This window comes from Podarcis erhardii, assembly GCF_964252035.2.
Source record: "Podarcis erhardii genome assembly, chromosome: 13".
NCBI classification, from domain to species: Eukaryota; Metazoa; Chordata; class Lepidosauria; order Squamata; family Lacertidae; genus Podarcis; species Podarcis erhardii.
In genome coordinates, this window is record NC_138502.1 from 47,363,579 (window position 1) to 47,379,315 (window position 15,737).

Here is a 15,737-nt window from a genome sequence, read left to right on the forward strand (position 1 = left end):
TGCTTTCAGCATCAGGCTGTGTGTTCTGTGCAACATGCCATTTCGCCATCACGTGTCCCATTTTATAACACAGCCTTGTCGATTCCGCCAGCAGACCTTCATGAGGATGCCAAGGTCGCTGGTTCAGAAAGCCTGCCACTTGCTTTTAATTTTTCTCGTTGAAGCGCCTACTCATTTGTGTCCTTAGTTTTATGTTCCGTAATGCGATGCTAATTTATTCAGCAATTACTCTCAACCTGCAGCACACAGATAATGAAGCATAAGGTCAAAGAAATATGATTTCCTTGTGATTGAAACAGAGGTAGGGAGCCAGAAGCAGCACTCCTAGGGGGTGGTGTCATATGAGGTGGCATCCTTTTCATAATGCTGCCTTTAAGGGCCCAAGATAAGGGAGCTGCGCTGTACGACTCGCCTGTGATCTGCTATTAAAACCGGGCGCATCATAAATGCCACTGCAGTCTGCAGAGATTTTATGATAAATGAGGAGAAGGCAGAGCCCTTCCCTTAAATTGCTCATTTGTGATGCCTGAGCACATCAAGTTGAAGCAAACCCATTCCGGTTAAGGAAGCGCCATGGACTAACATTTCCCCACACTTGCCTATAAAACTACCTTTCCAGGATGGGAAATGTGGGCAACAGTGATTGGCTTTAGCTTCTTGGGGATAAGATCTCCACTTAAAAGGCTTGTTGGGAAATTGGAATCACAAAGAATACAGTCAAACCTCGGTTCCCAAACGCCCCAAACCTGGAAGCAAGTGTGCCAGTTTTCGAACGTTTTTCAGAAGCCGAACGTCCGACGCAGCTTCCAATTGAGTGCAGGACATTAACTTATGGTCTCTGTGTGTGGTTTGGGAGCTGCCTGGTGAGGGGAAAAACAATGCTGTCCAGGGTTGTAAAGACTGCTGAGAGAATAATTGGGTGCCCTCTTCCCACCTTGGATCAAATCTATGCTGCCAGGTGCCATAAGAAAGCGGCAGAGATAGCGCAGCTTCTGCCTTCTGGAAGAAGGTACAGGGTTATAAAGACTAGGACTAGTTGCCTGAGAAACAGTTTCTACCCAAATGCGATTTTGGTTTTAAACACATTGTAATGAGTCTGTGTGGGAGTATATTGTATTTAAAAATGGGGTATCAAAGTTTTTAGGGGGCTAACCAGGTTGGGATAGCTGGGGCAGCAGGGTTGTGGGGTTTTGAATGTCTTATGTAGATTATTCAATTTCGTTGTTCTGTGTGGGACAATGACAATAAAGATTATTGCATCATGTTGTATCGTATCGTAAGCTGAATGCGCTTCCGGAATGGATTATGTTTGACAATCGAGGTTTGACTATAGAAACTATACCTGTCCTCTTTGTTCAGGGAGGTCCAAAGCGTAGGTATTGCCACACTACAATCATCAACATCATCATCATCATCTGGCTGGGTTTTCCCAGCTACTACAGCGCAGTTCCTACATGATACGGACAGACCTACTGATGAGTTGATGCCCACCTCGGACCCTCACCGGCAGAACATAATGACCAATTCAGTTTATAAAGGGAGAGGCAATTCTTTTATTCATAAGAAACAATCCCCTTGTGTCCTTAGGCAGCCACTGTCTCATCCCAGCTTTTTCTCCAGGGTAACTGTGGGAATAAAATGGGGGAGGAGAGATGTTTGGCTCCTTCAAGAAAGGACAGGATACGAATGTTCATTTAAAACCTTTTGAAAAGAATCAGCAATTACTTTTCGTCTGCACTTTTGTCTGCTAGGTAATGAAAATTGATTTAAGGAGAAAGCTGTATGTGTTCTACCAGCATTTCATTGAATTTATAAGGTCAGGAGCAAGTCACGCTCATTATTGCTGTGTCACTCGAGCATTTACGTATAAAAACGGAGTGTAGGCTATATATAATTACCTTTAAAACAACTCGGTCAAGAAATTAGTCTAATGGAGTTGGGAAAACATTGCTACTGTTGTCAACAATCAGGTAATAAAAATCTTTATTGTGTGTTACTGTGATTGAGCATCTTAACTTTTTTTATACTTGAGGTGATTCACGCAAATGTATTCATGGATTTGCTAGCGAAACATATATTCAGCATTACAGAAGGGAATTTGCAAACATCCCGTCCCAGGGTGGGGGGATTAGCCGGGTTCCTAGTGTGCAATGCTAGTGTACAACCAGATGCAAATATGTACCAGTACTGAGGTGTCGATCTGGGCCTCCCTGAATTTTCGGACATAACTGTAGATGAAGACATGCACCCCCGTTCATCATGCATAGCACACACGGAGGGCTGTGTACAGACTATGTCTTTAAAGCACATTTGAAGCATCTTATACCCACTCAAAGAATTATGGGCCCTATAGTTTGTTGAATTGTAACTTTCTGGGGTGTAAACTACATACCCAGAATTCATGGGGGGGGCATGATTTGAATGTAAAGGTGCAATAAATACACAGCCTAGAGTTTGGTTGGCATCTCTGTGAGGAAAATTAAATCTCCAGCTTACACAAACAGCCCCACTCTCTTGGGGGCCCGCAATAAATTTTAAGGGGGGGGGGAACTGGATGTACATTTCCAAAATATAAGATAAAAAAACAAGTAAAATAAAACCTACCTACAGCAACAGTGTTTGTGTTGTGTAGGCTCCAATGATGTAAGTAATGGGCCCTGCCAGCTCCCTAAAATATCACTGGTTTGCTCATTTCTATATAGAGAGTGCCTACATTCTGCATGTGCAAATGGTTTTCGATACCTATTAGGTCCATAAATTACCATATAGCATATATTCAACAGAAAAAACAGCCACAATTTGTTGTTGACAAAGGAAAGCTGGACATATAAAGGGCCCCATTACCTTCAGGAGCTTAGGGCCTCATCAAACCTAAATCCGGCCCAGTTCCTGAGATCAGTCTGTAGAAGAAGCCGCAAAATAAGGCAGAGTCTTCAGCTAGGGTCTGTGTTGTTTACCAGCAAATTCTGACTTGGCACTTCCCACGGCTCAGAGAACAGTGTGTTGCATTTGAGAAACGTCTTTGTTTGTATTTAAACATGCTGCCTGTAACTTTCATTGGATCGCCATGTAGTACTTTGTTGTACATGTTGTACAGTGGTGCCTCGCATGACGAAAAGAATCCGTTCCGCGATTCTCTTCGTCTAGCGGTTTTTTCGTCTTGCGAAGCAACCTTATTAGCGGCTTAGCAGATTAGCGGCTAAGTGGCTATTAGCGGCTTAGCGGCTATTAGCGGCTTAGCGGCTTAGAAAAAGGGAGAAAAAAGCGAAAAAAATCGCAAGACTCGCAAGATGTTTTCGTCTTGCGAAGCAAGCCCATAGGGAAATTCATCTTGCGAAGCGCCTCGAAAAATGGAAAACCCTTTCGTCTAGCGGGTTTTTCGTCTTGCGAGGCATTCGTCTTGCGGGGCACCACTGTACTTTGAGATGGAAAATTAAAGGTCCTTGCCAATTTTCCCACCCTACTGACTTTGTGAAAATGCACAATTTGCTGTAGGATGTTCCATGACTTACAGCACTGAAAGGGTTTTGATCTTCTTCATCTAGGTAAGCCAGTCATGATTGTAACCGAATACATGGAAAATGGATCTTTGGATACATTTTTAAAGGTAAGACTTAAAATGTGTATCAGCATCAAATCACCCCTATGCCGCTTTAAGACAATACTTGTGCTTTGAAGAAAAGTAAGAATGATTTCCTTTTAGAAACAATCCTTGGCAGGATGTTGTTGTTTTTGTTTTTAATTCAGTTTATATACCACCCTTTATCTAAAGATCCCAAGGTGGTGTACAACATTAAGAATGTAATTTACACAGCATAATAATAAAAACATAATACACCGCATAATAATTAAATGTAATCATCTTCAACAAATAAATAAACTTCTATACACCAGAGCCTATTTTAGCCTTCGCAAGAAACTGGAGAGAAATTCACTGTGAAGAATATATTCTGGCATGCTTTTTGGATGTTGCTATTCTTGATTGTATCTTTTCATTCCAATATTTGCTTCCCAAAATATTTTTGTGGCATTAAATGTTGGTTGCTTGTTCCACACTTGCACATTTTACACGTGAAAAGTCTATTCTTCTTTACTGGTGGGGTGGGAGAGATAATTTTCAAATGCAAAATGTTGGCTAGCCTTCTTTCAAGCTTTGATGATTATGGTCATTCTTACTGGTGAAGCCTTTGTAAGGTTTCCATTTGCCATTTGCCTCTTGCTATAGAAGGTCTTTCGTCACTTTAGGATGGTTTGCGTGGCGATTTCCCGCCTCCCCCCATGGAAATAAAGACACGAGACACAAGAATTCAAGTTAATGGGTCAAATTAGGCCACAACTTTATTGATTACAGGAATTGAGTGGTATTGGCTTAGGCATTGGTCCTACAACTAACCAGTTTCAACCGGTGAGGGTTAACCACCAATAGGGGGAGTCCTGCTGAGACACGTCGGCTAGGAGCTCCCCCTGGAGTTACCGCTTAAACTCCACTTTACCCCCTAGAGTTACCCAGAATCCTTTACCGGACTACCCTTAGTTTTGGGGAAGGTGATGGCGCTTCCTTCCCCCCATCATCTGCATAACAATAGATCAATACCATACCAATGCCTAACCGGCAATACCGCGGAGTTGTGACGGATTGCTACGAGGTAGGCGAAAACCAAGTGGCTGGAGCCAATCTGCCTAATGGAAAAATTCCTACCAGGCCCCTTGACGGCGACCGACTGGAGTCCATAGCATCGTCAGAGAGCCTAGCCTAACGGGTGGGCAGGATGGGAAAACCTGGCTGAAGCTGTGCGGCAAAGAGGAAGAGCCTCGGCCGCGCCAGACCTAAATGCAGCTAGGCCACGCCCCCCGGCCCAGCCGATTGGCTGGGCCAGGGATGATGCATCTGAGGATTCCCCGGGTCATCATGGGGCTGAGGCCAGCCCCGCGAGGGTGGGGTGGGCGTGGAGCCCGCAATCCCACCTCCTCCCTAGCTCGGAAGTGGCTTTGTAAGGAAAGGGGGGCAGTGCATCAGAAACCTCAAAACCGCACAGGTCAAAGTTTTTTGTGCTTGGGCTGTGTACTTCAGACATTGCTGATTCCTAAGGGAAGTCAATGGGTGTGCTGCCCATTGGTCATAACAAGCAAGGGATGTGGGTGGCGCTGTGGTCTATACCACTGAGCCTCTTGTGCTTGCTGATCAGAAGGTCGGTGGTTCAAATCCCCGTGACGGGGTGAGCTCCCGTTGCTCTGTGCCAGCTTCTTCCAACCTAGCAGTTTGAAAGCATGCCAATGCAAGTAGATAAATAGGTACCACTGTGGCAGGAAGGTAAATGGCATTTCCACATGCTCTGTCTGGTTTCTGTCATGGTGTCCCATTGTGGCAGAAGCGGTTCAGTCATGCTGGCCATGTGACCCGGAAAGCTGTCTGTGGACAAACGCTGACTCCCTTGGCCTGAAAGCAAGATGAGCGCTGCAACCCTATAGTTGCCTTTGACTGGACTTTACCATCCAGGGATCCTTTAACTTTTTTACCTTGCAATACAAGCAGTTCTTGCACTCCTGTAAATGACTATGCATGGCACTAGAACTGCCTTGATAGCCCCTTTGTTCTAAAAGGTACAGGGGGTGGGATTCAAAACTCTTGGTTTTCCTGGACCTCTCGGCCGTTTTTGATACCATTGACCAGGACATCCTCCTGGACCACCTAAGGGAGCAGGACGTTGGGGGCTGTGCATTGCAGCTGTTCCTCTGAGGGCAGTTTCACTCCCATGTGGAGACGTTGGGGACTGTCACCAGGTGGTTTGGCTCATGAGGACACCAGTGTCCTGTCGACGCACAACTCATATCTCTCTGTGCCATTTGAATTAAGAGAGGCAGTGCAGGTAGTAAACTGGTGTTTGGTGGTGGTGTCAGGCTGAATGTGGTCCCACAGGTTGAAATTGAACACTTCTTCAACCAGGAACCTTCCTGCATTTGAATACCATCTTTTGAGGGCTTCCTCTGAGCAACCAGGAAAGAGGCTCAGAGTGTACCAAATGGAAATATGGGGGCTATTGTTTTGTTGTTTCTGTTTTAACTATTGATTTGTGCTCGTGTTTTTATTTTGTGAACTGCCCTGATAAGACCCTTTGATGAAGGGCAGTTTATAAAATCAATCAATCAAACAAACAAATGGGAGAGGAGGTTTTCGGTTGTTGTCCCCTGCCTGTCCTGTTCTCTCCCCACTAAGACCCCCCCCCCGGCACTTTCCTGACATATTTTTGGTGCAGACTTCCCCCTTCTCCTAGGCATTTGATGGAATATGTTTTTCTGTGGAGGGTGGTTCTGTTTTATGCTTTTTTGGTATTGGTTTGTCAGAAATTTTGATGGCTGTTTTCAACAATTTTGTATTTTTTTAAAAACCTGATTGTAAGTTGCCTAGAGAATGCCCTGTGTTAAGCAGCTAAGAAATTGAATAAATAGATGAAATTTCTGCCCAGGAACCTTTGGGTAGAGGTTAGATTATGATTACATTTAATAAATAAACAATAAATACAGCATGTTTAGACTTCTAAGCATTGCTTTTTTACCCATGGGTAGGCAAACTAAGGCCCGGGGGCCGGATCCAGCACAACCACCTTCTAAATCTGGCCCACGGACGGTCTGGGAATCAACGTGTTTTTACCTGAGTAGAATGTGTGCTTTTATTTAAAGTGCATCTTTGGGTTATTTGTGTGGCATAGGAATGCGTTCTTTTTTCTAGTCCAGCCCCCCACAAGGTCTGAGGGACAGTGGACCAGCCCCCTGCTGAAAAAGTTTGCTGACACCTGCTTTTTACTTATTCTTTATACTGACATTTTCAAAATTTCAATATTTATACTCTGCTTTTCCATCCAAAATGATGCCCAAAGTGGCTAACAGTGATATATAAACACACACACACACACACACACACACACACACACATGCAAACAGTTTGAAAAATGACCTAACAATTAAAAAAAAATGCTTTACTACCCTATAAATAAAAAATTGATTCAGTATCTAATGAGAGAAATAACACTTTAGTTTACAAATGGTCTAACATTTGTTACTGTCTTTTATATCAACCTTCAGCGTCTCTTTGCAGGGTGGTTTAAAGCTCCAATAATAAAACATATTTTTCTAAGATCAATTATAAAAAAACCTGTTTCTCTACATATAATATTTCTTCTAAAGAAGTATTTTATTGCTGTTTTATTATGTGTTATATTTTATTGCATTTTGTTGCTGCTGTTGGCGACTTCAGGTGCCATGTACTGGAAGACTGGGGGTACAAATTTAGGAAATAATTTGAAAAAAATCTTTTCTTTTTTAGAAGTTTTAGATGCAGGGATTCAGCCAATTACTTGATGTTCTCATTCTGTTATTTTTACAGAAGAATGACGGTCAGTTCACTGTAATTCAGCTAGTTGGTATGCTGAGAGGGATCGCATCTGGAATGAAATACTTGTCTGACATGGGCTATGTACACAGAGACTTGGCAGCCAGGAATATACTCATCAACAGTAACTTAGTGTGCAAAGTATCTGACTTTGGACTTTCCAGAATTCTTGAAGATGACCCAGAAGCTGCCTACACAACAAGGGTAAGTTCCTAGCCAGCAGCAGCAATGAACCACCTGCCAAGCTATGAAAAATGGATGGGAAAATGCTAGAGTCTGGGTGGGGGCAGATTATTTGGAGAATGTCCTGAATGGGTTTAGCTAAACTATGCAACCTTTAGAAGACATCTGAAGTATGTTGTTGTTTAGTTGTTTAGTCGTGTCCGTCTCTTCGTGACCCCATGGACCAGAGCACGCCAGGCACTCCTGTCTTCCACTGCCTCCCGCAGTTTAGTCAAACTCATGCTGGTAGCTTCGAGAACACTGTCCAACCATCTCATCCTCTGTCATCCCCTTCTCCTTGTGCCCTTCATCTTTCCCAGCATCAGGGTCTTTTCCAGGGAGTCTTCTCTCCTCATGAGGTGACCAAAGCACTGGAGTCTCAGCTTCACGATCTGTCCTTCCAGTGAGCCCTCAGGGCTGATTTCCTTAAGAATGGACATGTTTGATCATCTTGCAGTCCATGGGACTCTCAAGAGTCTCCTCCAGCACCATAATTCAAAAGCATCAATTCTTTGGCAATCAGCCTTCTTTATGGTCCAGCTCTCACTTCCGTACATCACTACTGGGAAAACCATAGCTTTAACTATACAGACCTTTGTCAGCAAGGTCTGAAGTATAGGAAGTTTTTAATGTTTGACGTTTTGTTACGTTTTCATATATGTTGGAAGCTGCCCCGAGTGGCTGGGGCAACCCAATCTATCTATTTGATCAGGCATAGGCAAACTCGGCCCTCCAGATGTTTAGGGACTACAATTCCCCTCATCCCTGACCACTGGTCCTTTTAGCTAGGGATCATGGGAGTTGTAGTCCCAAAACATCTGGAGGGCCGGGTTTGCCTATGCCTGTATTTAATGATGCCACAATGCTTTGCCTGATGTTGTCGTGTTGCTGAATGTCGGTAAATAAAACCCCAAACAATCAAGCGATGACAATCACATGTTAAATTTTCTCGCTTTTAACATACAATACATATTTCAGAGTCTGAACTCCAGCTGCCTAGCAAGGAGTAATTGAATCAAGCACCAGTATGTCTGTTTCAGAGTGCGAACATGTAGACGGATCATTTTGGGCTTGACCTTTGCCTCCCTCCCATTTTCCTTACCAATTTGAATTCAGCGCTAGTCTGTCATTAACATCCCAAACCTCAGGATTTGCTTGATGTGCAGCCATGACCTGAAGATTGTCAGGTGGTGTTTCTGGTACCCTGGAGTCAGCTTCTCTGGAGTCCACGCTGTGCTGACGATTTGCTTGCTTGCTTGGATTTCTCCCCCACTAGCTACCATGACCTAATTGAGATGTGAATTCTATACATGTCCTGGTGTTCAAATGAAATTTAAACAAGCCTTCAGGACAGGCAATTAGTAGTCAGCCAGCAAGGCACATATAGACTGAGATAATGTGGAAAGAGGCTTTCATGCTCTCAAAACAGATTTACATTAGCAATTCTACATTACTTTCCCACCCCATTCAAGCCAGAAAATGGTCTCCCTTGGCACTCTGAAAACAAAACAAAACCAACAGCCGCATTTTCTCAATCTGGTTTTTTTTGCCTTCCTAGGGAGGGAAAATCCCAATCCGGTGGACAGCTCCAGAAGCCATCGCCTTCCGCAAATTCACTTCTGCCAGCGATGTCTGGAGCTATGGGATTGTGATGTGGGAAGTGGTGTCCTATGGGGAGAGACCTTACTGGGAGATGACCAACCAAGACGTAAGTATTTCAGTTGCCCTTCCTGTCAGAAAGCTCTTTAGCTGCTAAAGCAGGACGCCGCATGCATTCATGATTCCCAACACGTTTTGCTGTTGCTGATAAGTATCTGAAGCAGGCGGCAGGTCTGGAAATGTTACTGTTGAATCCAGGAGTAGGCAGGAGGGTCAGGAGAGAAGCAGTAACTGAATGGGCACATGAAATGGGTTTCTATTCATGCTTCTAGGTGATTTCTGTGCATGCTTTATTTCTGCATGTACTTCTGAACGGTGAATGTGATATGCAATTTAACCCACTTGTTTGCCTGCTAAGACCAGGCTGCAAGCCCAGTCAAGACCTGAAGGAGACTGATCTGCACCATGAATTTGTCACAGAGTCAAGGCCATTTGACGCCCTCCCCACAGTGGCGCCGGCTTAAGTCAGGCTTCGGGAAGGAGGTGCAAGGTTCTTGCAGGGTCCTAGAGCCCTCCCACCTCCTTCCCAAATCCCAGTAAGCACTTGCCTGGCTTTGAGAAGGAGGAAGGAGGGTTCTAGGACCATATGAGAGCCCTCACACATCATTCCTGAAGCGGGACAAGTGCTTAATCATCATCATCATCATCATCATCATCATCATCATCATCATCATTTTTATTTATACCCCACCCTCCCCAGCCAAGGCCAGGCTCAGGGCGGCTAACAAGCAATAATAAAAATAATAAAAACAAGTTGAATGAATACAACTTAAAAACAAGATTAAAATACAACATTAAAATATTGAAACATTAAAATGCAGTCTCATCACAGGAGGAGAAAGGAAAAAGAAAAAAGAGGGGGAGGGAATCAAACTGATTCTAAGCCAAAGGCCAGGCGGAACAACTCTGTCTTACAGGCCCTGTGGAAATAAATCAGATCCTGCAGGGCCCTGGTCTCATGAGGCAGAGCGTTCCACCACCGCCAGTGTTGAAAAGGCCCTGGCTCTGGTTGAAGCTGATCTAACTTCCTTAGGGCCTGGGACCTCTAGGGTGTTGCTATTTATGGACCTTGAGGCTCTCCGTGGGGCATAATGGGAGAGGTGGTCCCGTAGGTACAAGGGTCCTAGGGGGCTTTGGGGAGATGCGCTCCTCAGCTGCAATCCTGGTGTGACTACACCGCTCTCACTGCCCTAAATCTGCCCGCCCCTGGAAAATGTTCACTGAACTACAACTCCCATCATCCATTGGCCCGGCTTGCTAGGATTGACGGGTGCTATAGTTCAGGAACATCTGGAGGGCCAAAGGTTCCCCACACCTGATACAACATTGGAGAAATTGTGGGAAATATACCGTATTTTTCGCTCCATAAGACGCACCTAGTTTTTAGAGGAGGAAAACAAGAAAAAAAATATATTCTGAACGAAACAGTCGATGTATGATTTTTGTGGTTCATGCTGTGGCCACAGACATGTAATCTGATGGTGAATTTGGGGTGACCCAATGTAAAAATCCTGAGGATCCATGGGCTTTTACCTCCCCCCTCCCAGGCAGCCTCCACTAGTGTCCCTTATCTCTCTTCCGATCCCACCGATCAGCTATTTCCTTTCAACACTCCCTTCCCTCTTTCTTGCCTTAGTGTCTTTTCCTTAGCTGGAGCAGTTTTTTGCTCCTCCCTTTCTTCTATTTTCTCTCCTTATTGCTTTAGTCTTCTTGTCTCCTCTCCTTGCAAGTTAGCTGTCTTTACCTCCCCCCTCCCAGGCAGCCTCCTTTATCTCTAGTGTCCCTTATCTCTCTCGAACGATAAGCAGTTTTGTTTCAACACCTACTTCCCTCTTAAAAAAACAACAAACCATGATCTGCTTTTTGCCCCTGGGCAATTCAGCTCCAGGGACCACACATTCGCTCCAGAAGACATTTCCCCTTACTTCTTAGGAAGAAAAAAGTGTGTCTTATGGAGCAGAAAATACGGTAAATGGTGGCTAGACTTAGCTGCCCAGTACTGCTGTGCCAAAGTTCAACTGTTCAGTATGGCTGAGTTCTGAGTTGCACAAACACACACACAACACACACACACACACACACACACACACACACACACACACGGATATGCATTGTGGAAACTCTCCTATTCCCCTTTTTGGGTAAGAGTAGCGAGAACATGATGCCAGTATTCAGGGAGGCAGGCATAGCCATGGAAATCAAAGGGAAGATTTCACACCTCCCTGGCTAGCCAGCCAAGCAGCAGCTGTTTTACAAAAACCTGGGGAAATGCTCCCAGTCTCTCTTTGCAGCCCCTTTCATTGCCAGCCCTTTCTTTCAGTAGCGCAAACACACTTTATTGCAAAGTGAAATAACAAAGCCGGAACAGGTTCTCTTGGCAGAAACATTGTCATCCCATGAATAGGCCTTAATTCAGCATCCATCAGTATTATTTTTTAAGGATGAAGGGCTGTCATGGGATAAATGCATTTTTATTACTCAGTTCAGAAACACTGACAGGCTCGCACAGCTTAATCCTTGAGGGCCATGCATATTGCTAACCAGTGAGATTCCTCTGGGAAAAGAGAGGAGGCTGTGTGGTCTGTTTGGTAGTGTTTGAGCAGCCCTTTGCCCATGAATGAGTATTAGGGAAGTGTGCATTTTCCCTTTTTGACATGCTTCAATCCCCCTTTTGTACTCCCAATCTGGGCAAGGGAGATTAAATGCAGATAGCAAGCAGTGTGGGTTGTACCACACACACACACACACACACACACACAGAGAGAGAGAGAGAGAGAGAGAGAGAGAGAGAGAGAGAGAGAGACTCAATAAATGCTAACAAATGGGAAGGGAAATCTAATACACATTAACAACTGCCATGCAGAGATCCAAGTTCAGTAGTCAGGGATGTCAACAGGATTCCCTGGAACTAGTACACACAATCTATTGGCAACAACTCCTTCTTAAACACATACAGCATGTGAATTTACACCGGCTCACCTCACAGGGCTGTTGCAAAGATAAAAAGAGGGGAGGGTAACACAACCTTCAGCTCCTGGGAGGGAAAGATACAAATACCGTATTTTTTGCTCTATAAGACTCGCTTTTTCCCTCCTAAAAAGTAAGGGGAAATGTGTGTGCGTCTTATGGAGCGAATGCAGGCTGCGCAGCTATCCCAGAAGCCAGAACAGCAAGAGGGATTGCTGCTTTCACTGCACAGCGATCCCTCTTGCTGTTCTGGCTTCTGAGATTCAGAATATTTTTCTTCTTGTTTTCCTCCTCCAAATACTAGGTGCGTCTTGTGGTCTGGTGCGTCTTATAGAGCGAAAAATACGGTATATAATGTCATTCACGGAAAGAAAAATAAGCATGGGCAAAGCCACAAAAGCCTTTGATTTGATTGATTCCAAGCTCTGCTTAATAACCTCCAGCGAAGGAGAGTCCACAACCTTCCGATGGAGTCTGCTCCACTGTCATACAACTCTTAGGGTCAGAAAGTTATAGTTACAGGTAGGTAGCCGTGTTGGTCTGCCGTAGTTGAAACAAAATAAAAAAAATTCCTTTCAGTACCGAGTTTGTCATTGGTATGAGCTTTTGTGTGCATGCAGACTTCTTCAGATACAGAAGTCACCAGACCCTTATATATATGTATAATGAGATAAGAATCCAATATTCAGACCAGGTCTCTCTATGGTTTTAAGTTTGGTAATAAGTTGCAATTCAGCAACTTCTCTTTCCAGTCTATTTCTGAAATTCTTTTGTAAGAAGACAGCTACTTTGAGATCTTGTATAGAATCTCCTGGGAGACTGAAGTGTTCTCCACCTGGTTTCTCTGTCTTGTGATTCCTGATGTCAGATTTATGTCCATTTATCCTTTGGTGTAGGGAATAGAGACACTGGATTCTTATGTCATTACACAGTACATGATAAAGCTATTTTTAGCCATCTCAACCTTTGCTTTTTCCCGTAAGACCAATTGCAGTTGTTTACAGTTAACAGTCGTCAACAGGTTTACCACACCTATCAGCCAATCACCCATTCCCACCACCCTACTGAGTAATACCCCTCCCCACCCTCTCGCTATATATAAGGGTCTGGTGACTTCTGTTTCAGTGTATCTGAAGAAGTGTGCATGCACACGAAAGCTCATACCAATAACAAACTCAGTTGGTCTCTAAGGTGCTCCTGGAAGGAATTTTTTGTTTGTTTGGTCAGAAAGTTCCTCCTGATGTTTAGTTGGCATCTTCTTTCTTGTAACTTGAAGTCATTAGTTCAGGTCTTATCCTCCAGAGCAGGAGAAAACAGCCTTGTTCCATTTTCCATGTTACATCCCTTCAGATATTTCAAGGTGGCTGTCATATCTCCTCTCCAGCTCCCTCAACCATTCTTCATAAGGCTTGATTTCCAGGCCCTTGTTCATCTTGGCCACTCTCCCCTGCACATGTTCCAGCTTGCTGATACCCTTCTTAAGTTGTGGTGCACAGAACTGGACACAGTGTTCCAGGTGTGATCTTTCCTCCCACCCCGCTTCACTGTTCAGGTTCTTCCAGATGAGTGTTTACTGTGGGCTCAGTGCGTGCAAGTTCTTCCTGGTATCCACACAATTTCATCAGTGTCCAAACGCCAGCCAATGTGCTTCTTCACATTTAATCTGGATCTACTATTTCCATGGAAAATCTGATAAACTCAAAAATCTGTTGCCAACAACTTGATTTCAATAAGTGAATGGCCAGAGCAAAATAGAAGAACCCCATCCGGAATGATCCTTCCCCTTCTCAGAAGAATTCAAGATTGTTCTGTGTTGAACATACCTTAGTAGTGTAAGTTGTGCCAGATGGAACATTCCCTCTTCTCCTCCCTCTGGTTGCCATTCTGGGGGTTCCCCCAACACACCCCCATGAGCCAAATTTAGGGGACGTACCAGGGAAAGGGAGGAAATCTTGTTGCAGAAGTGGAAAACCTTGCTCAGGACTTGGACTGATGGGACTTGTACGTGCTGTGGTTTACAGCCTGCTTTACTGAAAGGGCTCAGGAAAGGTTTTGTAGTGGCTGTCACATGCTTCTAGGAGCCACAGGTGAGAACTGAGGGCAGGGTGGGGATCAAAGCTGGGCATTGTGCCCCAGATGGAGCACGACGGGTCCCACATGAGAGGCACTACCATTCCCTAACACCCCATGTGTAGTTGAACCCTAAACTAGGGGCTATTGATACATCTTGGGGCTATTGATACATCTTGACATAATGAATTCCATAAATGCTATGTGTTTATAATTCTTCCAGCAGGGAAGAAGACTGCTTCTGTACACAGTGATTAAATGTGAAAAGACATCTAAAAGTGCTTGAGGACTAGGACTACTTACCAAGAACCCAGCACTTGTTTTATACATCTCAAAAGCCATTATGATCCTTTCTTGGCACATAGTCAGAGGGCACTGGTGTGCTCAGCAAGACCATCTGGATTTGACAGACTATATTTTGTCGCAGAGATATTATGCCACAGAGACATTGTCATTGTGTGGTCATCAGAGGCAGATTGTTTGCTATTTGGTAGTCCTTGTTGTGGTCAAAACTAATTCCTGCTGGTCTTGTTGCTGGCTTCTCAGGGTTCCCCAATCCAAGGTCAAGGAAATGCAACACTCTTGCTACATTATGTTTCACATTTTTATCCCATCCTTCCTCCAAGAAGCGCAGAATGGCACATGTGAAGATAACCCAAATTATCTTTTTACTAATAGATCGTATTTTACTGATATGCCCATAGACCCATGGTAAAATATGACTGGAGTAAGAAATCTCATAATATGGAATGTTACACATAGCCTGAAACATAATACAAACAAGACATATACAATTTTGCATCCACGCCAAACTCACTCTGAGATCATTCATGCTTTTATTCTGGTTGCCAAATTGCCTTAACTTTTAAAAAGGGCTACCCTTCTAGTAACATACTTGTCTTCTCCCTTCTTACAGAATTCTAAACCAAAACCTTTTAAAATGTTTTAAAGGGGGACAGGTAAATCATGCTTAACTCCATTACAATATTCACAATGTGACGAAAGCTTTTCTGTTGATCAGTCTGCCATTGCTAGTATGAGAACCTTCTCCAACTACCACAATTATTTTCCACATTTACAGTTTTCAGACCTGTGAAATTATCAGAAAACATTTCAGTGCTTTTTTTCCAAAGACCTTGTTTGCCATCCTGGTTAAAACAATGAGCATTGAGGAACGATGTTCTGGAATCTGTGTTGACCTCCCTTAGGTGATTAAAGCTGTCGAAGAAGGGTATCGCCTGCCAAGTCCCATGGACTGCCCAGCTGCTCTTTATCAACTTATGCTGGATTGCTGGCAGAAGGAAAGGAACAGTAGGCCCAAGTTTGATGAAATTGTATGCATGTTGGACAAGCTCATCCGGAACCCTAGCAGCTTGAAAACGTTGGTGAATGCATCAAGCAGGTACACATACCAACCCCAAAAGTCATGCTG

At 44.1% G+C, this 15,737-nt stretch overlaps 1 protein-coding gene across 8 annotated transcripts in view; it reads left to right on the top strand.

The window, feature by feature from the left end:
- The window catches only part of EPHA5 (EPH receptor A5), a 255,158-nt gene that overhangs the window by 221,911 nt on the left and 17,510 nt on the right, over positions 1-15,737 (top strand). For all 8 annotated transcript variants that reach the window (XM_081836263.1, XM_081836264.1, XM_081836267.1 and 5 more), the window contains 4 exons: positions 3,546-3,607; positions 7,382-7,591; positions 9,168-9,317; positions 15,514-15,707. In XM_081836263.1, coding sequence (XP_081692389.1) covers positions 3,546-3,607; positions 7,382-7,591; positions 9,168-9,317; positions 15,514-15,707 — 616 coding nt within the window. The remainder of the gene's footprint in view (positions 1-3,545; positions 3,608-7,381; positions 7,592-9,167; positions 9,318-15,513; positions 15,708-15,737) is intronic.